Here is a 27,749-nt window from a genome sequence, read left to right on the forward strand (position 1 = left end):
AGGGGGCCCAGCCATGTAGTCCCCAACCTCATGCCCAGGAACTTTTTCATATGCACATACAGGATGGGGCAAAAGTAGCTGTTCATACTGTGAGAACATGAAACACAGAGTTTATTCTTGTATTGTTATTTATTAATTACTATTTTATTTTCCACACAAACAGCTGTAAACCTACTTTTGCCCCACCCTGTGTACATACATGCCAGTCACAATTAACACAAAAGATTCTGAAATGTGGATTGTATGACATGAACATGCCAAAGACAAGTAGAAAACCACCAGAAGAGTGGGAGCCCTGGGAGGCTACCTGGAGGAACCAGGCCTCTGGACTGGACCAGAGGAGTCTCAGTCCAGTACTAGCCTGCACTCTGCCCGACCCCAAATAGCTTCTCCTGTGCTATGGAGCTCCACGTAAGTCCTTCTCTCCTTCAAGTGCTCAAAGCTGCCAGGATACCTTAAACAAGAACAACAGCCTTCCTCTTCCTTTCTCCATGGAGCCCGCCTCTGATTTATACCAGCCCAGCCTGTATAATTTCCCTGACTGATGAGTGTTATCAGGGAGCACAGAGATCCCCTGGCGCTCTGGGAGCTGTGTGTGCAAACCTGGGGGTGTGAAGCCAGTGTGTGTACATGACCTAAGGGATGTGGGAGATGAGGTGTGTGGGTGTTTATGTGACCTGGGCTTGTTTTTCTTCCTCCTGTCTCACCTAGAGAGTTGGTATCCAATTGCAGGCCTGACACCCACCAAGCTGGGTGCATAACTTTGCCTCAATGCCCAGTATCCAAAAGGCATAAAAAGGACCTTGGTGAGAAAATAATGCCTGATTTGGTAGGAAATATCACTCCAGAACCACTACTCCCAACTCCCCACCAATACCCCATGCTATGCTCAAAAGCATAGGTGCATCCGTGTGTATGCTCGTATATAACACACACACACACACACACACACACACACACACACACACACACACACGCTTGCCGCCACCATCAGTCACAAAGAACACAGAGTTATCGATTCTATCAATCCTCAGCAAACAATGCCCCTACCACCTCCACCCCACTTTAGTTCCCTGGGGGCTGTCTGAAGCCAGGTATCCATGAGGACAGACAAGAGACAGAAGTGTCAGCCGAGCAAAGGAACCAGTTTTGTCTTCCAGAATCAGGAGACAAAGGAGAAAAACAATGGGACAAAGGAGAACAGAGGAGACTGGTGACTAGGGCAGCTTCCTAGAAGCAGCCCTCTCTCATTGTACACTTGGCTCTCAGTTGGATCATCAGGGCCTATCCCAGATTGGGGGGGCGGGGGGGGGGGGAAGAGAGGATAACACAGTATAATGGTTAAGAGAAAGGGCCCTGGAGACAGGTTGCCTGGTTTGAATCCTGGCCCTGTGTGTCTTGGGCAAGTTACTTAACCTCTTTGTTCACTAATCTTCTTATCTATAAAAATAGAAATAAGAGTACCTATGGTTATAAAATGAGTTACTATTTCTAATGTACTTAGAATAATCATCACTATGCATCTGGTTAAAAAAGAAAAACCCTCTTTGCCCTGGCCTGTGTTCAGTGGTTAGAGCACTGGCCCGCAAACCAAAGGGTTCTGGGTTCGATTCCTGGTCAAGGGAAGGCATGTACTTGGGTTGCACGTTCAATCCCTGACCCTGGTTGGGGTGCATATGGGAGGCAATCAATCAGTGTATCTCTCTCACATCTATGTCTCTCTCTCATTTTCTCCCTTCCATTTTCCAAAAATCAATGGAAAAAATATGGGGTGAGGATTAACAAAAATAAATACATACATACATACCCTCTTTTAACTTCTTCCTTCCAGGGCAATGACATGTAGCCCTGCAACTGAAGGGCTGTCCTAAGTAGTGACACCTGTCAAAAACAGCTGTTCCAGAGGCAGGCAGGGCTCCCAGCCCTCTTCCTGTCCTGGAGGCCCCCCAAATCCAGGGACTCCTGGCCCAGCTGTCCTGTAGGTTTGGGCATTTATTTCTGTGAAAGGCAAGAACTGGTCCCACAGATTCAAAACCCTGCCAGCAAAGTTGTCCCTCTCATACTCACATGATTTTTAAGTCCCAGTCTCCACAGGTGACAAAAATTGACTTGACGTTTGGATCTAAGAGGCCTTCCTTCGCCATCCACTCATCGACCCTCTGAAAAGTACACAACAAGAATAGATGAGATTTTTCTTTTTCCCCCCACTGAGTACATGAAGAGCCATAACAGTGAAACGCAGATAAGCTGCTGGTAATCAGAGCAGGAGAAAATTGTAATCTTATCCAGCCATGGCTCTGCTCTGGGCTCTCAGCCTTGGCTGAGAACTATAGAGGCACTTGCAGGACAATCCCTATGGGAAGATCCCACAAGATGAAGTGTTTGGGGTGGGGGTGGTAAAGGGGGTTCTCCACACCCCTATTACTTACCCTAGACAGGATAAGGACAGATCCTAGTAGGTCAATCCAAATACCTTTGGTCCTCAAAGGCAGAGTCTAGCATGGACATGGGCTGTCCTGGGCCATGAGAACAGGCTGGATCCCCGAGCAGGGACTCCAATCCATAGGTTCGTTCATTCACTTATTCATTTGACCCTCCCACCAAATGTTTATTGACCAAACTTCTGAATTTGGTTATTCCCCAAGTGAAAGTGAAGTTAATTTCCACCATGACTCTAGCAGAAGAAGCCCCTTTGCTGGGCGGGAGCAAGCTCATAATCAGCCCCAAACTTGGTATCTCTCCTCTCTCCTCGTTGATGATTAAAATTCAGCAGATTCTTTTGAAGGCTGAGCACAATTCCTGGGTAGGGAAAGAAATTGCTCCTAAACACACTTTGAGTCTAGTTCTCCCTTCATCCCTTTCATGGTTTTATTATTTGCACTCACACTGGAAGTACAAATACTAAAATCAGTATATAATGACTGAATTATTATCAAGAATTCATGAAGCATCGCCTATTTTTTTCAGACGATCCCAGGCATGGGCAGCAGATCATACCACCACTCCACTCACACAGGAGGATTGTTTTTAAAGGCTATATGACATAGTAGTTAGAAATGCAGAATTGAAAGTCAGACACATATGGGTTCTAACCTTGGCTCTTCAATATCCTGGCTGTGTCATTGATGGGAAGTCGTTTAAAAGTCATTTAACCCCTCTGAACTTCAGTTTCCTTCGTCTGTAAAATGAGGTAGGATGACTCCCCTTACAGATTGTTTTGAGAATTAAATGTAATAATGTATTTAAGTGCTTATACAAAATAGAGAGTAGGCTAAGAAGGGGAGAGAGGCAGATCATCATAATACAATGTAATAGATGCAGTAATAAAAAAGTGACCAGAATGCTACAGGACCAAAAGGAGGAAGTGGCTAGCTCTACCATTTATAGAGAAAGGAGTCAGAAAGGTTTCAGAAAGAAGATAATTGAGCCTGGCCAGTGTGACTAAGTGGTTAAGCATTGATCCATGTACCAAGAGGTCACTGGTTCGATTCCTGGTCAGGGCACATGCCCGGGTTGCAGGCTCGATCCCCAGTAGGAGGCATGCAGGAGGCAGCCAATCAATGATGTTTTTCTCTCATCGATGTTTCTATCTCTCTATCTCTCTCCCTTCCTCTCTCTCTAAAAAAATCAATAAAAACATATTAAAAAAAGGGAAGGTACTTGAATTAGAGGTTTGGTGGTTGGGTTTGCTTGACAGGGTGGAACAGAGAAAAGAATACTAAAGGCAGAGGCACATGCCTAATCATTGTGTATTTGAGAAGCAATTATCTATTTAATGTCAGCCTTCCTTACCAGACTATAAGCACCATGAAGGCAGGGACTCTTATCTGTCTTATTCACTGTGGTAATCTCTAACCCAGATGTTTTCGAATTGAAATATGAGTAGGGAGTAATGTGACCCCAGCCCACAGTGTATAGAAAGGAGGAACAGGAATTGAGGCTGGACGCTAGGTTAGGACAGACCCCCTCCAGCTACCCAAGGTCTAAAGGAACCCAGCCTGAGCCTACTTAGAACATCTAAGTCAGATGGATAGATGGATGGGTTGATGGGTGGATTATGGATGGGTAAATAGATGAGTGGATGGGTGGGGCACGAATGTGTGGATGGCCATGTGGATGGATGGATGGGTTTTCAGGAGCCTAGAAAGTTCATCCATTGACTCTGTCTTGGGATGAGGGAATGACCACCACTCACTCCTGTATCCTCTCTCTCCCTGCTGGCTCTACTGGCTCCAGGCTGGACAAGGGAGGTGGGAAGAGATGGCCAGGCCAAATGAGCTAAGTGAAGGAAAAAAATAAAAAGAACAAATGAGGCAGGCCAACACCTAGCTAACTACCTGCTCAGGGCCTGGTTAAGACAAAAAGTTAGCTCTTTAGCTCTATAACCAGCAGAGCCCGGTCTGGTCTCCTTATCTTGACAGAGACTCCCTATTCAGGCTGATGCCAGAAATCTTCCCTCTTCCCCACAAAGTGTGCTGAAGTAGCAGAAGCAACTTCCTGGGGGAGACTCAGAATCCTCTGAGCATTCCTCTCCAAGGTTGGCCTCCTGAAGACACATCTTCTCCTCAACTGGCACCACTGACAGACAAAAATCTCTTAACCCCACCAGCCCTAGTTTGGTGCTAGCCCAGAACAAGCATCTTCCTCCCAAGACCCCAACCAAACAGAGACGTTCCAGGGACTAGCTGCCTGTGTAATATCCTCCCTCGGGAGCTAGACCCTATCTGGGGATGCAGGCTGTGACAGAGGGAAGGATAGGTCCATTCTTTCTCCTCGAGTCTGGGAGCAGTCCATGATGAGGAGGCCCCTCAATCATAAGAGTGAATTTTCTGTCAAAAAAAGAGGAACAAACCCTCGCTGGTTTGGCTCAGTGGACAGAGTATTGGCCTGTGGACTGAAGGGTCCCGGGTTCAGTTCTAGTCAAGGGCACATTCCTGGGTTGCAGGCTCGATCTCCAGTAGGGGACGTGCAGGAGGCAGCCAATCAATGATTCTCTCTCTTCACTGATGTTTCTATCTCTCTCTCCCTCTTTGAAATCAATAAAAATATATTTTAAAATTAAAAAAAAAAGAGGGACAATAGGGTTAGGAGACACCTCAGAGCTCATCTTCTCCTAGCCTTCTGCAGGTACCCTAACCCTCTCTTTGCCCAGAGCCTGACTGGTCACAGAGCCTGGGCTTGCACACTGTCAGGGACAAGAAGCACTCTGCCACTGGCTGAGCCAAAACCTGGTTCTCTGGCTTTGGTTCCATCCTGTGGAGCCCCAGGAAATTCAGTCTGCACTTCTTTCCCCTGTGGGACAGGCCCTCTTGGCTAAATAAACAGCTCTTCCTCCCTCTCCTGCCACCACCCTCCTTCCTCTATGCTAACTACCTCCAATGCAGATGAGCCCTTGCTCTTCCCCAGATAGTCTGCTTTCTCCTGTGTTCTGATAGGGGCTCAGCTTTGAGTGCTTCGGTCTTAAAGATAAATAAAGCACCTAAGGAAATCTTCTCCCTGCTCCCTAGAGAGAAGGGAGTGGGTGTGGGACCTGGGAGAGGGACCGTCTCCCTCTCTGAAAACCCCCAGGCAGAGGGGGCTGGGAGACAAGCTGAGGCAGAGCACTGCCCTTCCTCCTTCCCTTAGGCTGGAGCACAAGAAGCTGCATCCTAACCTTTTCCAGCTCCCCGAGGAGAACATCCTAGAAGTGTGGTCTCTGCCAAGGGTTCTAAAGCCTTTAATTTGATTTTCCTCACACAGGCAATTGTTGTAATTATTCTGATTAGGAATCATTACCCAGTACAGCCTCTGCACCCGACAGGCACAATGCGTCCAGCAGCAAGCTGCAGTGGGGCAGGCGGGCCCAGCCGCACCTCCTGGAGGAGCCGACAGCAAACAAAAGCCATCGATGGGGAGTTCTGGGTAAGTTAATGAAGTGCTCACATGCCACAAGAAGCCAACACTAAAGCTAAACAAAAACACCTCTAGTCCCCGGGGCCAGTCCCACAGTGCCACAGCTCAGCTCCCCACCTCCCCAACCTGGCCAGCGCAGGCTGGCCAGCACTGGAAGAGGTGGGGGCTCTCTGCCAGCCTCCGGGCAGCACTCGGACATCTTGTCAGTAACCCTGACGGGAACAGCTGGAGATGACAGATCAATGGTTCAATACCCTCAACAGCATGTCACTGATGTGACAGCAAATGTTATTCTAATCAAGCCATAATCATAGTCAAATTACACAGCTACATTCTCAGGAGGGGCGGGAGAGAAAGGCAGCAGGAAGAGATCAGAGGTCAGGAATTAAAGGTCATTCAACCTACCTCCAGCACTTGCTGCAGGCTTGGCTGACCATCCACCATGGCTTGAATAATCCCGGTGAGCTGAAAGGAAAGATAAAGAGCCCATGAATGGAAAACTCGAAGCTGGAGTTTCTGTTTTTCCTTTCCTTTCTGTTTTTATCCTCCTACTGTAAAGAACTCTGACCTGCACTGCTTTAGGCTGAGAACCTGACAGAAGCTTTGGGAATCAAGTCCCAGGACACACTATAAACTTCCCAACAACATCCTGCCCTGAAATAGATACACATCTACCTTGCTGATCACAGGGAATGTCTCATACCTGTTTCAGCTTTCATTTGCAAGAGAAAAAAAAAAAGATTTTACATGTCTTTTGTGTTCCATAGGCTCAATAACTCCTCACAAATTTCAGTCTAAAGTAAATCACCTCCAAGCGTCATAGAAGCTCCTGTCAGACTTAGGCAATAACCACAGAGGACAGGCACACTTGGTTTCAACTCCACCCCTTCTCTGGGCCTCGATGTCCAGCATTTCCCCATCTAACACCAGTGAAGGGCCAGGGGGTCCCACAAGCTCCACCCTTCACCCTGTATACCTGGAGCCTCAATACCAACTAGCCAAGCAGGAAACAGGCACCTTTAACTGGTGGGGAAACTCAGGCAAAAAGGCCTAAGGTACAAACCTGGTCTAGAGAATTTCTGACTCACAGGACTATGCTCCACCGAGGGCAGGCTTAGGTTAAAACAAGCTTGTTGCTTTGTTTTGTTGTGTTTTGTTTTGTAGTAAAAAAACCCCTCAAGCACAGACTAGAACATATCGCCTCAAGGATCTGAGGCAGGAGGTCCGCACCCACAGAACAGGACTCAGCTGGAAATCACCATGCCCACTGTGCCCCTGGCTACTTCCAGAGACAGTAGCATCGAAGGTTTGCTTGGAAACTTATTTTTTTAAGTGTTGGGGGTTCAGATTAAACTCCAATTAAACTATAATTACATTTAATGAATACCAAATACCCAACTCACAGAAACCGCTGGCACTAAGAGGGAAGGTTATTTTCTCATAGTGACTTACATGGAATGGTAATACACACCTTTCAGGGAAGAAATTTTCATTTTAAGAACGCTGAGTTCCTCTAGGTGGGTTTCTGTAGTTCATCAAGTCATTATTAGGTGGTATTTTAAGGAAGTGTAAGGACACAGCCACTCTATTTTATATTCCAGAAACTGTTTTTATATTAATCTGTATTTTAATTGGGTAACAGCTGCTGCCTACAGACTTCCCATGGTCTAAAAGGAAAATAAATTAGAAAGATTAACTACACTGTTGTTTCAAAAGGCTTTAACCCACAGCATGCCCACCCGGCTGGCACCTCCACACCCTTTCCTTGCTTGGGAGACCAGAGAATTGCCCAGCAGAGGGAGGGCTGAGCCAAGGAGAAGAACAGATGGTCTACTGAGGGCTGGGGGCAGGGAGGAGACGAGCCAGGGTCAGCAGCTTTAATCCTGGAGTGCTAAGACTCCTCTGATTTAGTCAACAACTGTTCATGGAGAGCCTACACTGTGCTGGGCCCCATTCTAGGAACTAGGGAGTCAGCGGTAAAGAAAAACATGAAAACCTTCATTGGATCTGTGTTCTTTTTGGCAGCCCTTTCCTATGCCCAGCCCCGCTACCACCCAAAGCATGTACACCTTCCAGAGCCACACACTGGGCAGGCAGTTGCCATGTTTTGCCTCAGCATGCAGGGGCCAGAGTCCAGAGTATACTTGTTACCAACTCCAGTTCCATATCCAGATGACCGACTACCGCCCATGTACCCACCACTGCCCTTTCTGGCCCAGCTTCTCTCCTGCTTAGTTCTTCCAGGGCTGAGCTACATCCCCAAACTTAGAGCTCTGGGTCAGGACTATCCTGGAAGAGGGCCCACAGCCATTCTTACTTCTTGGAAAGCTCCAGGGTCTGCGGGCCAGTCTCATATCTGGTCTGAGTTTCTGGGACAAGGGAGGGCTACTCCTTCTCTTGGCTCCCACCGAGGGTCACTCAGATGAGCTCAATGCCGAAAGGCTTCCGGACACACAGGAAACCAATGGCACCCTTGCCAAGAACCCTCCCTCCTTGGAGATGGAACTTAGGTCAGCATCTGTGTACCCCAGAAGCACCTGCTCTGGGCCCTAGGAAAACCCCTGGCTTGGGAGAGAAAAATCACTCTACCAAAAAGAAAAACCAGGGTGCTGCTCTGCGGGAGCTTCTACAGACTAGGCCCACCTCTTTCCACTGTGGAGGTGGGGGTGGGGGCTCTAGGATCCTGGGGCTTTCTCAAACTCTCTCCAGTGGTCAGTAATCCTAGAATTACCAGCTTGGGAGGAACCTAGTGAGCTCAGCTCCCTCTCTCTCCATGCTTCTCATACCACACTTGCGGTCCAGCAAGACAGCTTACAGCTGACTTCCTAAAGGACTTGACTCAACCCCCAGAGACACAGACGCTTGAGCTCTTGGTTCAACTAGAGGCAGTCTTCCAGGGGGAGGACTCAGTCCCCTGTATTATTAATTCCTCCAAGGATGGACTATTATCTTTTCAGCTCTGCCAAGGCACTGGCTGAAGAGGGAGTGAAATTAAGAAAGTTAGTCCCTCTACCTGATACTGACAACCAGTAAGACACCTGTAAGACTTATACCCCAAGCTATGAGGGAGAGAGACAAGAGACAATTTAATAAAATAACTACTGAGAAGTTCTACCTTAGGCATAACTTAAATCTTTCATGCTACAGTTTAAGCTCATTTCCACTTGGGTTAATATATATTTGTAAAAAGCTTTCACATCCTCACAATGAAAGGTACTAGAGCAAAGCCAAGTATTATTAAGCTGAGAACCAGAGCTCACAGGCTAAACAGAGCTCAGAGACCTTAACCACTTAAAGCAGGAGAGGTGAGAGGAAGAATTAATGTGTGTTCTGTGGCTCCTTTCACTGAGGGATTACAGATTAACTCCCGCTTCTCCAGACTCGGAAACCACAAGGCGAGGGGCTTTTGACCCTGACTGATAACATGGCTGGTTACTGAGATCCCCTACCCACACAAGGGCTTTGTCCAGGAATGAGCTGGCTTCATCACAAACACTAGCAACTACAGGAAGCAGCCCAAGACACTTGGTGCCAATAGTATGTCAGCATCCAGCACTTTCTCCTTTCACAATTTATCTCCAACACAATCGTATTCTGACACCAGGACAGTTTGTTGATTACATAAGCACTTGTCTCTGGTGTGCAATCTGATAATCAGACCCACTCTTTGTCCTCAGACAAAAAGACCAATAAATCTCACCCTTTATAAGTACAGGTGAAAGACAAAGCCCTTTACTGGCATTTAGCAAAATGGGTATTTTTCTAGGTTATTTTTTTTTTTTCTTTTTTTCACGACAATGACAATGATAAAAAAGACTGCCCATGGTCAGGGACTGTGTGGCAGTCCAGCTGCTGGAGACAGAGATCTGATGAGCTGGAGCAGAATCTAGAGGTGGTAGGGATAGGGCTTGGGAAGGAATGAAATATATCCCATCGTATCCCTGTCAGAACCATGTCTCCAGGCTATCAACGGAAATAAGAAAGAACCTCAAGAAGGCCAGTAACATGTTCATTACAAAGACCAGTAAGAGTGTCTGTATGTGGGCTACAGACTCACCCAAAGCAGAATCCCTCTTCCTCCTGCCAGCACTGAGCCTATCTCCTTCCCCGCAACATGTGCTCATGTGTGTACTCATGTGTCATTTGTGTGTACACACACACACACCAGAGTTCTTAAGAACTTGTGCATGAGAGAAAATTCTACCAGAGGAGCTGCTTAGGCACAACCAGGAGCTTTGGGATTGTTCCTCACACTTACTAATGAAAGGGTCCCTCTAGCTGGAAAGGCAATTACTGCCAGGTTGGATGAGGTCTGAGAACAATGGCCCCCATCCTGTGTCCATGCCTCTCTCTGCATAGCAGTTCCATATGGTATGGAGACAGGGCAATATTTAGATGATCCAAGATTTTCCAAAGACTTTACTTCTCAAAAGAGCAAGTCAGCAGTACAGTTACTCTAGGAGAAGCAAGGTGTGGTCGAATAATTCCTTGACAATATTAATCCATTTAAGAAACATGTATTAAGTGTTTGCTTGGTACCGGGCCCTAATGATGGGACAAAGATGGATCAGATCTAGTTTCTGTTCACTGAGTTTAGTGGGGAGACAAGATAAATAATTACAGTAGAATGTAAATGATCAGTGTTATGTTGGGGTGAACACAACCCCACCTTCCCTGAGCAGAGTCTTAGGGGACAAGTAGGGCTGGGGGAGGAGAGAGGGAGCATCACCCGGGCAAAGGACCATCATGTGCAGAGGCAGATTGTGAGAGGGTGACGTTTGGATGAGGGAAGTGAAGGGAAGATGAAGCAGGGAGATATGAGGCTGGACAAAAAGGCAGGGACCAGGTCAGGGAGAGTTTTGAGCTCTGGAAGCCTGCCACACTTTCATACTCACAACAAGGATCTCCCAACACCACCATGCCTACTACCATCCAAATTATGTATGTATGTCCTTGAGGAAAACTTTCTAGAAGTTTTCATCATAATCCAACAATCCCTCCCCACTCAAAAACAAAAACAAAAAGGCAGCAGCCCTACTCTAAAAAACCCCTTTTCCCAATACTATCGAGCATCTACTCTTGCCCAGGCCGAGCTCCAGCAGTGCTCTGCTCCAGCCCTAAATAGGCAGCAACCTTGACAAATCTGGGCCTCCTTGTCTATGCCAAGCAGCCTAGCCGGAGCTGGATCCCCCAAGGGGAAGTTACACACAGAGAGGAGGAAGAGAAGGACAGAGGATTCTACACTTTCAGGCCCATGGAGGGCTCAGGTAACTAGCTAGTTTAAGGAAAGTTTTCCCTTCTCCTCCTGTAAGGAAGGGGATTTTCATCATCATTAAAATGTTGATTTTTCAAAAGGGGCAAAAAAGACAATTGGTACCCCCTGGTGGCATAGGTTATTCCCAGGGAAAGGGGGGGGGGCAGGGAAACAGTAGACCCCCAAAAAGGAGAAAGAACCTCAATATCATTAGCTGGAAAAACAAAAGACTTGAGAGACTAGACACCTTGGCAGGCGGAGGCCTGCAACAAAAGGCCCACCTGAGTCAGGCAGCAAACACTGGCATCAAGCCCAGGAATGACCCTCCGATCCTCATATCTGGGCCCTCCCACCGTGGCAGGCAGGCCCTTCCTCAGCTTCCTCCAACCAAGATTGTTTTGGGGTTTCTCAAGAACTTCATTCCTCCTGTTTCACTCATATGTAAAAGTCGGCCTCTAAATGAAGGCACAAAGTCTTCATGTATCCCAGCCCCAAATTCTGAAAGGATTCTGGAAACACTCATGTTCCCCCATCACCTCTGTTACTACATATTCTTGACCATTCTTGTGATTTCACCACAGCCTGTGGCTACCACAGAGTATAACATAACACATCACAGGGGAGAGCGGGCACAGAAGGCTCTCCGTACAGTCATGAGTCAGAACTCTTAAGGGTGCTCTCTGCCAATAGCTCATTTGAGCCTCCAACATGCATATTTAAGATCTGTTTCCCAGACTGGAAAATGGGGCCAATGCTAACCTGCTGACAAGGTGGCTGAGTACAGTACCAGCCTAGGACAAGGATAAGGACATTTCAGCCTTGGCCAGGCTATTCTCATACCCCCATTGAATTGCCCTTCTCTTTCCTCGGTGATAGTGTGCTTCCTACAAACTCAACTGATGTTTCACATAGGGCTGTTTTCCTCAAGACAGAGAAACATCACCAGAAAGCTAAGAAACCCTGAACCTCTCCTTCTAAGAAGCTGAAATCTTCACATCCTGTCAAGGGACCCTAAGGGAAATCAAACTGAAAAGAATCTGAGCCCCAGAAGCACCATCCTGCTCCTTGACTCCAATTGCCCAGTCACCAGGAAGGGTAGGGATTACAAGAAAGGGAAAATGTTGGGGAAACTGGGACAGATTGTGCCACTGTTCTCCCTGGATCTCCAATGACCAGAGTGACCCAAATGGAGTGGCAGACTTTGTAAAGAGCCAACTGCTGGGTCCAATGTGCACCAGTCTTAACTGCTGATAAGACCTAACTTTCCCTAATGAGCCTATATACCAATGATCCAAAAGCTCCTGCCCCAGTGGCCGTTGCTGCCACCTCCAGGGCCCTTACCTCTGTGCAGAAGGGAGTAAGCTGTGGATGGATTACGGGCTGGACATACATGTGAAAAGTAGACTCAATCTCCATGGTCCGGCCATTTAGCTTCAGAATGGGGAACTCGATGATTTCCTGGAATGGCAAATACACAGAAGAAGTGTTTGGTTTTTTTAAATCAACCATCCTTATATATAAAAAGCCAGGGGCCGTCACGACCAAAACAACTGGACGGAAGACCGAACACAGGCTGCGTGGGGCGGCAAGGCCAGCAGGGGAGTTAGTGAGGGACGACCAAATGACTGAACAGCAGGCTGCGTGGGGCAAACAGGCTGGCAGGGGGGCAGTTGGGGTCGACCAGGCCAGCAGGGGGGACAGTGAGTGGCAACCAGGCCGGCAGGGGTGGGGTCACAGTTAGGAGTGACTAGGCCAGCAGAGGGGGGCAGTTGGGGATGACCAGGCCAGCAGGGGGGCAAGGGGTGACCAGGCCAGTGTGGGGGACAGTTTGGGGTGACCAGGCCGCGGCGGGGGGGGCAGTTGGGATGACCAGGCCAGGGGGGGGCAGTTAGGGGCGATCAGGCAGGCAGGCAGGTAAGCAGTTAGGAGCCAGCAGTCCCAGATTGTGAGAGGGATGTCTTAGATTGGAGAGGGTGCAGGCTGGGCTGAAGGGACCCCGCCCCCCCCCCGTGCACGAATTTCGTGCACCGGGTCTTTAGTTTCAAATAACTCAGAGTTAAGAATGAGGGAGTGTTTTGAACTCATTACCTCCTGCTAGGCCAAACCCAAGACTGAGTGAGATGATGCTAACTCAGTCAAGTCCTAACCCCCCACTGTGAATATGCTCACAGGTTCCAGGGATTGGACACATGCCCCATACCTGTTGTCTCTGGAAAGGAGAAGGCAGACACTAGTACAATCTGCCCCAGTTTCCCCAAGTGGTTCTCTAGCAAGTAGTTCACTGGAGCCCCTAAAAGGGGGCCCTTACTTCCCCTGAGCCAGGTCCCTGCCCTGGAAGGGGCCTGAATGTCCAGCCATATAGACAATCAGCCATCAGACAGATGCACAGCCTCCTGTATATGAAGTTTAAACAGAGCTGAGGAGTTTCATTAGTTTTTACAAAAAACAATAACAACAAAACATAATAAATAAAGCCAAAGGGGATAGTAAAGAGGCAAAAACTGAGTAAGAGTAATAAGAGCTAGTGCCTCCCACCTTTCTTTCAGGAAGCAAGCCATCCCCCTAGGCAGCTCCCCCACCCCAAATCACTTAACCAGCCCTTCCCAGTCCACTGGAACGTAATGGAAGAGAAGGAGGAGTGACAATTTGTTTGGTGTCTCCAAGATTAATTTGTCTCCGTTATTTAATAGAGATGCACAGCACCAAGGTCCTGGTGTGCAAACAGGCTTGCAGAACGCTGGCTGTGCAGCAAGCCTCATACATCGCTCCTGGGAAGGGAGGAACGCACCAGAGAGGGGAGAGGGCAGGAGAGAGCACACACGCACCAGAGAGAAGAGGGAAAGCGAGCAGAGAGAATAAAAAAAATTATTGCTTTTTAATATTCAAAAACAGTTTGCAAAATTTAATCAAAGCAGAGGAAAAGCTAACATTTTTACCACTTTGACATTTTTATTAGCGCTTTCATAAATTTTTAAAACATGAATGGAATTAGTTTACAACACAAAAAAACTGCCCTGAAAACATCTGGAAGAGACAAATAGGAAATAATAAAAAAATAAATAAAAGCAAAATCCTCCGAGTAAAATTAGCATGTGGAAAAGGCCTCCACTGCAGAGAGTGAGAGAGCGAGAGAGCGAGAGAGCAAGAGAGCGAGCGAGAGAGAGAGAGAGAGAGATCTGCCCACCCAGTGGTCCCAGCAGTCAGTTCCAGGAGCATCCCTATCCCAAGTCCCCCATTCTGGAGAGAACCTTTCCAGTATCACTAAAATCAAGGCAAATTGGTTCTGTCCAGGGACAGCCTGGAGAAGCAACAGTGAAGCGGTTGATACCTGACTACACTCAGGAAACAAGCACATGGAAAGACAGGAGAAATGGCCGATCTCCTTGATATCCCAGGGCAGCCAGGTATCCTTCCTCCAGCCCCCTAAACATACTCATTATTATCTGGCTTATTTTTAAAGCACCCATTTTTATCCAACACCTTACAGCAGGACTGAAGACCAAATCAAGCCAGTCATAGTTCATGTTGGAGAAATTAAAAGGTTCTGGTTGCCTGGTCTCCCTGGGGTGATCCCCAAAGATGGGAAAATTGACAGGAGCCCCTCAAAATAGGAAGGAAGAGAGGCTGCAAGGCTGAAGCCAAGGGGGGACAGAGAGGAGGCCCAGGCTGCTGCTTAGACTGGGTGATGCTTCTCCTCTCAACGTTCTCCATTTCCCTGGGCCTCTCATTCTCCACAATGCACTACAAAACTGGCCAGGTGGAAGTGTTGTGCTAAAAAACAAAGTTGAGGCACACACACAACATACATACTGGTCCCTCTGAAAAATCAGATATCCAAAGCCTCCAAGAGCCAACTCTGAGGTGGGGTGCATCTGAGTCAGGCTCATCCGACTCCTAAATTTCTAATGTACCTTTCATCTCCCAATAAACAGAAAAATACTTCCCCAAGAGAAAGAGCTCCATAGCCTGGTGAGTTCGGCTGCCCTGGTGTCTCAGGAAACAAATACAGCCAGCTCCTCACTAACAACGTTAGCTGGACCCACAATGAAATTTAACCTGTGACACAACTGTACTTTTCATTTAAACTTTCATTTTGAGAGAAGCAGTATTTGGAGACCTGCAGTTTGTCCTGCTAATAAAGACAAGTGCTGGGACCTTTAAAGATGTCATTCATTTCTGGCTTTTATTAAATTCAATTTTCTTAAGCCCGTGATACATTATGAAATTAGGGGTTGACATTCCTCTGGAAACAAAAATATATATCAAACACAAAGAGGCAAAAACCCTCTATTACCAAGAATTTATGGCTTAAAGTTTATCTCTTTTCGTTTTTTTATAAGCACGTGGCTTGTTTTAGATATCTGAAATGTTATTATGGATCTAAATTTCATTAGTATTTATTATAAAACAGTAAGCGCTTCAGCTCTTGCTCTGACCAGCAAGCACCGAGTCAATATCCCCAGTAGATTCTCTGAAAACTTGGCCTGCGGATTTCCCCACTGTAGCTCTGTCTTCAAACTTTCCTGCTGCTGGCTTCTTCACCCCTGGGGAAATAGAGCCAACTGAAGTGCTCACACTTATTATCACCCTCCTAGAGAGGAGGAAAAGTCAGCCTCAGCTCCATGAAAAAAGAGGGGTAACTCACAGAGGTTACCCCAAAGTTATAGGTTGATCACATTAATTTCAAGAGCTTATGAAGATGTGCTTAAGTGCCAGCTTGAACAGTTATTTGAAACTTATTCCTGCCCCTTCTCCTTTCCCCTCACTCAATTTCATCATTCCCTTAGAAAGATGAAAAATGATGAAAGAAGTTTTTTTGGTGTTTTTTTTTTAAAGAAGTATTGCATGTCTGCTTGTATAAAGGTAGTGCCAGGAAGGAAAGAAGAACCAGTTTGCACTTACCAGCCCTCTTTCCTTCCCCTATTAATAGTTTCACAATTCCTTACATTTGCATTCAACTAAACTGCCTGAACATCTACTGTGTGCAAGACACTTTACAGGTGTTGGAGCGGGATTTAGAATTAGATGTAGTCTCCGCTTTGGAGAAGTCCACAGACTAATGAGCAGGAAAGATACATGAACAAATAATGAATAATGCACTATGATAAGTATCTTAGAGGAGGAACATACCAAGTATTAGACTTTTCAGTTTACAGTGTGCTTTCAAATATATTTTCTTATTTTACCCTTATTAATTCTGGAAGATAGGTCATATCATCATCATCATCATCATGAGGTCATACACCAATACTATTAAACACCTACTATTTACCAGGCAGGGGCTAGGTGTGGACACAGGTAAATACAGTGAGATGTGGCCCCTCTCTATGAGTCTGGGCATCCTTGGAGATGTGGGGAAAATGAAATCATTTCGTTCCTTCCATCTATTGTTTACTATGTGGCAGACACTCTGCTAAATGTTAACAGGAATGATCTCACTGAATCCCCCTAACAACTCATGAGGTGGGAATCATTATTATCCCTATTTTACAAATAAACTAAGGCCCAAAAAGAAGCTATCACTTGCTCAAGTAATACTGCTAGTTAGGGACAGAGCTGGAACTACAAATGGGGAAAATGAGACTTAAAGAGAGTAGGACTAACAACTTCAAAATTTGAAGGGCCAAGAAAGATCTGATTCTTTTAGTCTGAAAGGTTGTCTTTAGGGAGCTCAATCTATTATCTCCTAGGAAGAGAGACGGCTCTCAAGTTACCCGAGCAATAAACGTGGACTATCCAGGCAGAAAGTCCTGCTACCAAAGAACCTCCACTATGGCTGCCGTGACACAGATGATGATATGCTCCCATCTCGGGGAGGGCAGGAACCATGAGCCTTCAGTTTGCATCTCTAGCACCAAGCTCCATTCTAGCATGCAAACTTCACTCTCAACGTTTTTGTTTGTTTTTCTTGTGTGTGTTTTTGTTGTTGTTTGTTCTTTTAATCCTCACCTGAGGATATTTTTCCATTGATTTTTAGAAGAGAGAGGGAAAGACAGAGACAAATAATAATGTGAGAGAAACACATTGATTGGTTGCCTCTTGCACATGCCCTGACCAAGGACTGGGTCAGGAGGAGCCTGCAACCGAGGTACATGCCCTTGACCAGAATCGAACCCGGGACCCTTCAGTCTGCAGGCCGACGCTCTATCCACTGAGCAAAACTGGCTAGGGCCATTCTCTCAACTTTTGATGAATAAACATATGAAGGAGCTGATAAATGGCAAGACAGAAGCCAAGCACATGGCTCTAACAGAAAACACTCTGCTTTGACCAAGCTCTCTGTAGGACCAGAGAGGTGATCTACCTAAGGTGACAAAGATGGTAAGCCAGAATTCAAACCCCAACATGGAATGCTCCAAAGCACTTTCTACCTGATCCCCTGCCTCTCATCTTTAAGTGGTTTCTTATCCTCCCTCAACCTGCTAAAAACCACCAATGTACCAGCTTTCTGTTTGTCCAGACCAAGGGTTTCCTGGAACACAGGACTTTCAGGGCTAAAATTGGGACAGTTGGTCACTCTACACCATCTATAAGTTGCCTGCACCATTAGGTTGTCAGAAAGTAGAGCACCATAAACCCAAAAAGCTGATGGTAGATGGGAACTGGCCACAACTTGACACCTAAGGACAAAGCCTTAGAACGTGAGATTTTCAAAGTATCCATGGTTCTAAACCAATTATATCTGCTGTCTCCCTCTATAAAATGCAAATCTATTTTTAAGGGGAGGGAAGACAGAGAGATAAAAAGAAAACACCAAGTAAATATTCTCTCACCTTTTTAAGTGAGCAGAGGTTTAAGCTGGAGCAAAGGTTCTATGTAGCTGCTTTCTAATTGCTCAACTAAGAACCTCAGATAAACTTGATAAGCTGAGGACAAAACTGCAACAGCATTTCAAATGAAATTTCATACCCATGATCTGTAGGCTACAATAAATAAATGTATAGGTTGCTCACAGGGTATTCAAACTGCCTTAAACTAAAGTGTCTGTAGTGATAAGATTATAGTTGAATTTATAATAACAACAAAAGGATTTTAAGCTGGAGGGACTTAAGTTAGACTGTTGGAATTTCTCGACACTGGGACCGAGGGTTTAATAGTATAGTGTTCTTGCAGACTTTTATCCAAAGTACAGATTCTCTTTTGCCTGAGCTGATGGTTCTATGGTCCTGTCTGTTTTTCATGGGTTCCCCCTCTCAACCTAGGAACTGCATTCCCTCACTGTACAGACAGCAACAACTAATCTATCCCTTCCCTCCATCTTCTGAAGAAAATTCCAAAAAGTGTATGCTCCTCCACAGAAAGGTTTGATAAAATCCAAAAGTAGCATCACACCACAAGGTAGGTTTTATCCAAATACTTGGTTTTGGGATCAAAGTCCCATGCAAAGGCAGGTCCTTTCTCCAAGGGATCAAGGAGCCTCCAGGCCACAGTGAAGAGGGGAAGTTGAGAGGGAGAAGTGAGGGCTGCACTGGGCAATGAATGGGGCATGGTTTGCTTAACAGTTTCTTCTTTGGGGGGAAAAAAGACATTTTATGCACAAGGAGCTTATTTCTTAAACAAACACTCGTGGTTTTGATTTACACCACAGCCTGCTCCTAAATAATTTATGGCGGGTTAAATTTATTGCCGAGCCCTGGCTGGCTGCAAATTCGAATTGCCAAATAATTAGATTTTAGGGCAAAGCTTATAAATTACCCGTCGATTTGTCCGGACTTGTTTGTCAGTTGCTTTGTGCTTCGGGTCATCTTTGGCATTTGGCTGTTTGGGTTTTAATTGCTGATTTACACTTTGACAGATGAGAGCTGATGCTCGAAGTTTCAGGACAAGGAAGGGTAAAGAAATCGGAGCTTTAAAAGGCTGATTTTTCACCTACATGTCCCTCTTTACCCTCCCCATAGACTACAAAGCATTTAAATGTAGAAAAGAGGCTGAAAATGAATACCACTATTTTTTGTTGGGAGTGGAACACAGTGAATGATAATTTACTTTCCTGAAATCTGAATTAAAAAAATATATATATATATAATTCCAATAAATGAAGGAAACCAAAAGTCCAGAGGTGTGCATGCCCGTGTCTACCTCTATGTGCACATGACTCTGGATCTGCCTCAGTTCAGATATTTTTAGATATTCAATTGTAATAACTTCAAATATTAGTGTCTTCTATGAAGCCAACCCTTCAGGGCAGCAAGCAACCAAATAATTTATTTCAAGCTACCTGTATACCCACAATTTGTCATGAAATTAATTTAAACAAATTTCACGTTTTGTGCAGGAGAGGTCCCCGGAGGCAGCACTAAGGGAGGGCATGGAAGTGGAAGGATGCCAAATCCAACTTACCATTCCACTGGAGAAAAAACAAACAAAAACCTTCCTGGGTAGTGTCTGACTCTGTCCACTATGTTGATAGAGGGCCTGCAGGCTCTTCTCTGTTCCCCAGAGAAGCAGGGCCTGCCTCCCAGCCACCTGCTATACTCCAATAGCTTACTATGAGGCCATGAGTCAGAATAACACTAGTAGTAATTCTGCTAATAAGAGCTGACACATATAGCTGTTACATGCGAGACACAGATTGGTATATTGTTAACCCCATTTTGCAAATAAGGCAAGTGAGGCAAAAAGAGGAAAAGTGACTTGCCCAAGGCAAGCCATATTGCTAGTAGGTGGTGGAGACTAGTCTCAAATTCAGAGTCCAATTCTGGAGTCCATGCTCTGAACCACTGTGCTATATAGCAGTGGTTCTCAACCTTCCTAATGCCGCGGCCCTTTAATACAGTTCCTCATGTTGTGGTGACCCCCAACCATAAAATTATTTTCGTTGCTACTTCATAACTGTAATTTTGCTACTGTTAATGAATCGTAATGTAAATATCTGTGTTTTCCGATCACCTTGGGCGACCCTGCTAGCGGTTCTCAACCCACAGGTAGAGAACCTAAGACCATCGGAAAACACAGATATTTACATTACGATTCATTAACAGTAGCAAAATTTCAGTTATGAAGTAGCAGCGAAAATAATTTTATGGTTGGGGGTCACCACATGAGAAACTGTATTAAAGGGTTGCGGCATTAGGAAGATTGACAACCACTGCTATATAGCTTCTCATTTGAACAGAGTCTACCCAGCTCCACTCACTTTGGAGGTCCAGATTCCACATTCTGGGACCTGGGCATATGCAGCCAAAGCCTGTTCTGTTAATCACCTGACAAGGTGGGGAAAAGTCATGCAACATGCTTGAGATCACAAGATGAATCGGAGGCTTAGTTAGACAAAGACCATTTTTTCCCAGTCAATGCAAATACAGTAAGATCCACTAGCTGGGGGTGAAGAGGTGGGGGTGAGTAACAGGCGATCAAGACAGGACCAGGTCCATTTAAGCAGACAGAGGGTTCTGATCGCGCAACTTGAATAAGAACCCAGAGAGGCTGGCTGAGCTTCAGGAGGCCCTGAACCCCAGGAGGCTCAGGAACCCCATCCATAGCTCCAGGGGCAGCTGGTCTTGTCGCAGAAGACTGCATTCCCATAAGGTGCTTCATATAGATTCCCTCTTCTCGGTCCACACCTGACAGCCAGATGCCAGGACAGGGAAATGGCCGAGCTAGCATAACAGATTTTTAAAATCACTGACTAGTAAGCAGGCAATACACAGACTGACATCCTGTCCACAATGTATTGAACACTTCTCTCACACATTGGCTCGTTTGATCCCACATCTCTGTAAGGCAGGCAGGAATGACTACCCTATTCTATAGAGGAGAAAGCTAAGGCAGTCAGTAGTTCTCAACACATACTCCTTCACAGGCAGCATCCCATCAACTGAGAACTTACTAAAAATGCAAGTTCCTGACCTCTACCCCAGACTTTCTGAATCAGGAGCCCTGAGGGTGGGGCCAGCAATCTGTGTTTTAATAAGCGCTGGTGATTCTGATGCTTGCTAAAGTTTGTGCAATATCCTGAGGCACCAAGCTGGGCACTCCTCACCAACATCACCAACCATTACATTCCACACCATCATCATGAACTTCAAGGCTTGCCCCAGCATTGTTTCTCTAGTCATGTGAAAGTAGACCTCATCAAAATGGCATATTTCATCCCATTCATCAGTCTCTGACTCCTCCATCCTCAACTACCAGTCCCTTTCAGTTCATCAATTCTCTTTTCCTTCAAATGCTGCTTGCTAGTGGTGGGGGGGAAAAAAACCTGTGAACAATGCAGATAGTCCCTGGATTCCATTTCCAACACCATGATCTTAAGCCATGATTCTCCGTTTGCATCACACTTTTGGAGAGCAAGATTCCAAGCTTTCTAGCCAGTTATCCTATTATGTAATCATCACTACCTCCCTCCCACTGGTCAATGGCCAATCAGTTCATCAAACAGATCTTAGAGGAGTAACCACCTACATCACCACTAAGGAACTCACCTATATCAGTTCTCCTGGATATGGATCTTCAGCTCAGAGTACCCCATTTACAACAACCCTATGTTCCACACTCCTCTCCTTACCAAATCTCTTAGCACCACTGAGTTCCAGGAGCCCACTAGGATCCACAGGAGCTATGAGCTATTAAGAGCATGGTTCTCAAGATCATTTCTTTCCCAACACATAACTTCTCTCCATCACCACCTTAGTTCAACCCACTAACATCTCTTTCAAATAATGCCTCCTAATCAGTTTCCCTAAGTCTGTTTTTAACTCCTTGAACACCTTCCCCTCTATTCCCATGAAATCTGGCTTACAATGTCTATTTCCATTTCTTCCCTTCTTTCTACTCAACAATACATTCACACTTCCTATTCTGGCTCACCAACTTTGGTCCCAACCTCAATGTGAACTCTGCAAGTTCCTTTCCTTTCAGCAACTTCGGCTTTCCAACTAAGAGCCTCTGCCAGCATTGTCTCAGACCAGGCCTTGGCTAGAAGAGCCTCCCCAGGACTAGACCTGATCACAGCACTGGAGCAGAAGTGGAGCACTCATGTAGCAGATCTGTTTGCTGCCCACAGACCAAGATCCTCCACTGGCCAACTACATACAGGGATGGGACTAAAACAGCAGCCCATTCCAAGGTACCTCTCCTTCAGATTGAAAGATTCCCTGTTGTCTGTCTCTCCCTCCAGAGTCTGCTTGCCTCCTTTTTGATTCTCCCACCACCTATCAGGGCTTTGCCTGTGGCAGCACTCAGTACACACAAACCCATCTCTGCCTGCCCCATCCTGCTCACCCTTCTGCTGCAGACCTGCCAGCCTGGGGGGCTCGTGTCAATCTGGGAACACTCTTATTTCAGGCTTTTAGGCTATGACTCAATTTTCACAGCTAGGGCTCAAAACATCACATAAACGTATGACTGTGGCAGCTTTTAAAGTATTGTGAACACCCAGGATAAAAGAATAAAAAATAATCATCCCAATGGCATCTTAATCAAAATGATGTAGGATCCTTTTTCCCAACAAGACACAGAGATGGAGAAAGCATCTCCTAACATCAGTTTCCTCGTGTCAAACAACTGAAATCAGTCTACAAAGTAAGAAATGTAATCAATACTGGGAAGAAAAAACCAAACAAGACAGAATGGGGGGACAGGGAAAAATGAAGCCTGTGGGCTTAACTCCTCCTCTGGATTTCACCTCCCCATTACCCCTTCCTGACCTACTGGCTTTCTCTCTATGGTTGGGTACCTGTTGCGGCTACTCAGAGGGAGAGCGCAACCCCAACCCCCACCCCTCCCAGTCATCTCTGCTGTAGCAAATCCTCCCTAGTTACCCAGGCCTCCTGCCTCTTCATTAATCCTTCCCTCCCAACCGTTTATCTGTGTGAAGGGTATAAACCTCCCTGATCTATGGAAGGTGGGTCTTCCTGAGGGATGCCTAACAGATCCAGATGCAAAATGCCAGTACTTTCGGAGGTGGGGGTGGGGTGTCGTCATTATCCAGCCCTTGCCTCTCTCTAGACCCAGCAGCCCAACTCAGTGCTGCCTTCAAGGGCAGCTCAGGTATCAGATGAAACCGCCATGAGGATGTCTCAGGGCCTCAGCGCCTCAGGTCACATATTTCTACAGACCTTCACTCTTTTTGCCCACATTTTATTGGCTAAATTCTCTTAAACCTCTTCTAGCCTTTGAACTCTCACTCATAGCATACCAATAAAATCTTCTAGCTTGAATGTGAGAAATACCATGTAACTAATACAGATAAACCTACTAACCAAATGGTGAAATATTTGCCAGGTTCAAAGTCTTCATCCCCACTCTTCCTCATTTTCAATATTCCCATTGACAAGTCTGCAATCCAAGTCAGTGTTTTCAGACGTAGTTCAATCCCTCCTGGCTGATTCTGTGAGTGCCTTTTACAACAATTCTGAGAAGCTCAGACCAACCCCACCCTCTCCAGCCTCCTAAGTTTCTCTTACCAGGAAGCCTAGGCGACCCTTCTCTACACTGCGAGCAGGGTTGATCAATCGCCTCCCTTGTGCCCCACTGTACCCAGGACTTACCTATGTGATCGCAGTTATCATACTACTAAACGGTGTCTACTCTCCTCAAATATGAGCTCCTTGAGGGTAGGGACCATTTTTTACTTGTCTTTATATCCCCAGCATCTAACACAGAGCTTGAAGTTGCTATCCAGAGTAAAAAGAGGCCTTTTCATTGCTTCTTAGGTGATTACAATAAGGTCCTCCCCATTCCTTTGCCCACTTCATTGGTTTTGTCATGGCCAACAAAAACCTTAAAAGGCAGTTCAGTGTCACCGTTAGTTTACAGTCCCTGATTTCATTCACCATTTATCAATGGCCCTATTCTTTTAGAGCTCTCCACCACCAACCTTATTCCAGTGTCTAACAAAATCTGCATTCCAAGAGCTGTCTCAGCCTTGGGGAGGCCACCAGGATAATAAGAGGCTGGGAGTGCGGAGGGAATGCTTCTTGATTTGCATTAAATTATGTGGTGATTTTGTTACTAGTGACCCAGTGCTCCCCAAGGAAAGTTGCTGGTCCCACTGTGAGAATAAACAAGTAATCTTTTCTGCCAAAGAAGGGAGTTTAGGCAGCCGCCATTCTGGCCCCCGTGACTTGCAGCTCCACTGCGGGCCGCCAAAGGTGAACCCCTTCCTTTAAATTAACCAATCACGCAAGACTGTGAGCCTAAGCTCTGTGACCAATCAAGAGTAAGGGACAGATCATGTGCATCAGAAATAAAAAGCCGAGCAGACAGCCCGCTCAGTGTGCCCGTGCTCACAGACCATGTGCGTGTGCACCCTCCTGCAGAAGTAAAGATATTTGCCTTGCTGCCTGGCTCCCAAGTATGCTTTGTTTTCTACCAGGACCCTTGAATTTGGGGGCTTGTCTTATTTCTAACACCACCATTAGGCAATTCCATAGCCTAACTACACACCATGGCAGCTTAAAGGTAGAAGGTAGAGAAGCTTTCTGAATAACGCAAATAAACGCACTTTGATCATGTACCACCACCATGCATCAGTTCTCCACTCCTTGAGATGTATATTTTGCTTCTACATTGCCACGTCTGCACCAAATAAAGAAGGGCCCTTCGGCTTTCACATGAAGTTAAAATAGGGCCAAGATGCAGACACAGCCAATGCTTGTTCCCATTGAGGGAGCAGTAGCGAGGAACCACAGTGGTAATCAGGGGGAGGCCAATTCGATGAGGGACCACCAGGAAACAGCAGGTGGAGGAGGGGGCTTTGAGAGGGGGAGGAGAAAGCACCACATTTATGGAGGCAACAACAAAAAGGACAAAAGGGGCTAGTAAGCAGTCCCAATCCCACCACCATCACAGGCTACCAATAGAGGAATTCATTTATAGTGACCCTGGAAGAAGAGATGTGTTAAAGCAAAGATATAACTAAAAGAAAGGCAATAATTGGTCTGATGGGCAGGGGAAAAATTATTCCAGGAGTCGGGAGCCTGTGCAAGAACACTTACGGCTCACATAGTCGTCATAATTCAGCGCCCTCAAGCATTTTGTGCTCTGCTTATGGTGTTAACTTTAATGTCTTAACATATAACACCATCCACACTAACACAAAATACTACACACGCCAGATGAGGCTGAGTTATAGTTGCTGTGGGAAGCATAACTTTGAATTTCCTGATTTTGGTGCATTTAATCTCAACCATAATGTTACATTAATGTCGGTTTTGCATTTCATTTCCCAGTTTAGAAGAATAGCGTCAGCGCCTTCGCCTGTCTGTACAGAAAAAAGTGCGGGCTGCCTGGGGCCACAGGCAGACAGACCACAACCCAACAACTGGGCTCTCCTGCTAAAAAGCCTGGCCCTACCCCTCCCACTTGGAAGAGCTGCAGCCAGGACAAGTGAGGAGGGAGGGAAGGGTGTGTTCTTTTGGGGGGGAACTGCCTTTCCGTCCATTTGGTGTGTGCAGGAATCAAGAGCAGAGAGAAAGAGAAGCTGAGTACAGAGCCAGGGCAATATGTGTGTATTGGGGTGGAGGATCCTGCCTTTCAGCCTTGAATGGAGGAGAAGGGAATCAATATAATTTAATTTGTAGAAATCTCAATCAATTTCCTATAAAGTTTTCCAAAATGTCTCTCACAAAAAACTAATAATGATATGCCAGCTCTAAGTCATACTGAAATTCCCCAAATGCCTCTCTTCTATATTATTCATTCTCATGTCACCATCAACCCTCCCCACCCTACCTTCCCAAAATAACCCAGCACCTGGACAATTTTCTATAAAAAAGAAACTCCTTTGCTCATAGTTCTAACTCAAAATGCAGATGGAATCTCGTTAAGGTTTCATTTAAAAAAAAAAAAAAAAAGGCCCCTGTGAACAAAGACCAAACACTGGAAAAACCCCAACCCCAAAGGTCATCTTTCTCCAAAGTTACAGGCACTTGAATACAGATGAGAAGGACAACAGTTAGCAAGCTGCTACAGAGCAGTGAGAAAAAAACTATACCCGGGAGGCTGTTGGATGGCCAGAAGGAACTCAGGGAAGGAGGGCAGACAGCAGCCAGGATGTCTGATCCCCAGAGCAGGAGAGCTGGGCTGCCCCATCCCTGGCCATCAGGACAGCTCAGGTTACTTCCTCCTCTCCTCTTGCGGTGGACTATCCCTTGTTTTCCTCACTTACATTTGCTATGGTCTTTTCTGAACACCGAGATGGTGAGAGAAGTGCCCTCAAGTTAAAGATGCACAAGTTAAAATCCCACCAGAGCTTTCAGCTGCTCCCTGGGCCTGGGAGTTACAACCACCACCATTCCATGCACATCCACACCAAAATGAGCAACACGAACCTCTGCAGGCAGAATAAAGGGACCACGATTCTCCCAAACCTCCTTCCATATCAAGAAACAATTCTTAAAGCAAGGAAGTAATAGTATTCCTCAAATTTAGTAATAGTATTCCTCAAATTTAGCATTTTAAACCATCTAAATTAAAAATAAAGTGAAAAAATGTCTTCAAATAGAAGAAGTCTCATATTCAACCAATACCTATTATGTTAATCTGAATTAAAGCATGTAAAACAAAATGAGTGAAAAAAACAGAAAGTGAAAGCCTACTACTGGCAAACTGACCACTCCAGTTTCACCAAACTGAACGAAGTACAAAAATAACAACAAAAATGATGACAAATGGAAAATACCATGCTTTACTATGTTTATAAATAATATTGTTACTCACCCAAGTACAACAGAGTTTACAACTGTTAATTTTTCATAGTGGCATTCCTTTAGGATAGTCCCAATAAGTTGATTCAGAGACTTCTGAAAACCAGAGACAGATGAGAGAATGAACCCAATGCCAAGCCTCCAGATAGGCTCTGGCCCAGAATTTGTTTATGACACACTCCCATAAGAATCAGAAGTGTACTATGCAGAGGCCTTAAGTATTGAAAGCTCTTGGGAGCCAGGAAGGAGGGGAGCTGGATGGGTTCTGATTCAGTCCCAAGCCCATTCCAGGAGGCATGCAGTCTTGCCCAAAAAGTCTCTCTGTCAAGTAGACAGCCATCAAGCCATTCTGAGAGAGCACCAGGGAAGGCTGTTCTAACTGGCACACCATTTCCTAGTGCTTTTACTGTCACTACTCGAAGTGCATTCTCATTCCAAGTCTCAATATTTCTGCTTCCATTTAAATTCATTTCTCTTTTTTTTGTCCTTATTAAAATGAGGAGCAAGTTATTATCATCCTCCTTGGAACAATTACTTCCCATATGATGAATTTATTTAGTCTGAACAAGAAATCAGTCACTAAAACCATATCCAATTTCTTTTCTTCCTAAGTCTTATCTTTGTGCCTCTGATGATTTTTGTTCCTCTTATCCTGAGCTTTACCAATTTCTCCACTGCCCTTCTTGACCAGTAGACCAAAATACCACAGAAGCTCTAATGAGAACCTGACCTATGATGACCTCAGTGGAAGGATGCTGTCATAACAGGGGCTGACAGTTTCTCTAGTCCATCTTCTAAACTTCTCTGAATCCTTTCAGGATCTTGTTTCCTGCAAACTTTAGGGAAGATTTTTGTTTGTTTTAAGAGTAAGATGGGGGCTTTAAGTTGCCATCCTACATAATAAAAGGGTAATAGGCAAATCGACCAAACAGCAGAACCACCAGTCGATATGA

At 45.7% G+C, this 27,749-nt stretch overlaps 1 protein-coding gene across 12 annotated transcripts in view; it reads right to left on the reverse strand.

Moving 5' to 3' along the window:
* Positions 1-27,749, reverse strand: part of ERI3 (ERI1 exoribonuclease family member 3) — a 133,025-nt gene that overhangs the window by 88,186 nt on the left and 17,090 nt on the right. For all 12 annotated transcript variants that reach the window (XM_079777494.1, XM_079777493.1, XM_079777490.1 and 9 more), the window contains 3 exons: positions 12,488-12,604; positions 6,298-6,357; positions 2,068-2,159 (listed from right to left, as the gene is read on the reverse strand). In XM_079777494.1, the coding sequence (XP_079633620.1) occupies positions 2,068-2,159; positions 6,298-6,357; positions 12,488-12,604 (269 nt within the window). The remainder of the gene's footprint in view (positions 1-2,067; positions 2,160-6,297; positions 6,358-12,487; positions 12,605-27,749) is intronic.

This window comes from Cnephaeus nilssonii (assembly GCF_951640355.1).
Source record: "Cnephaeus nilssonii genome assembly, chromosome: 7".
In the NCBI taxonomy this organism is placed as follows: domain Eukaryota; kingdom Metazoa; phylum Chordata; class Mammalia; order Chiroptera; family Vespertilionidae; genus Cnephaeus; species Cnephaeus nilssonii.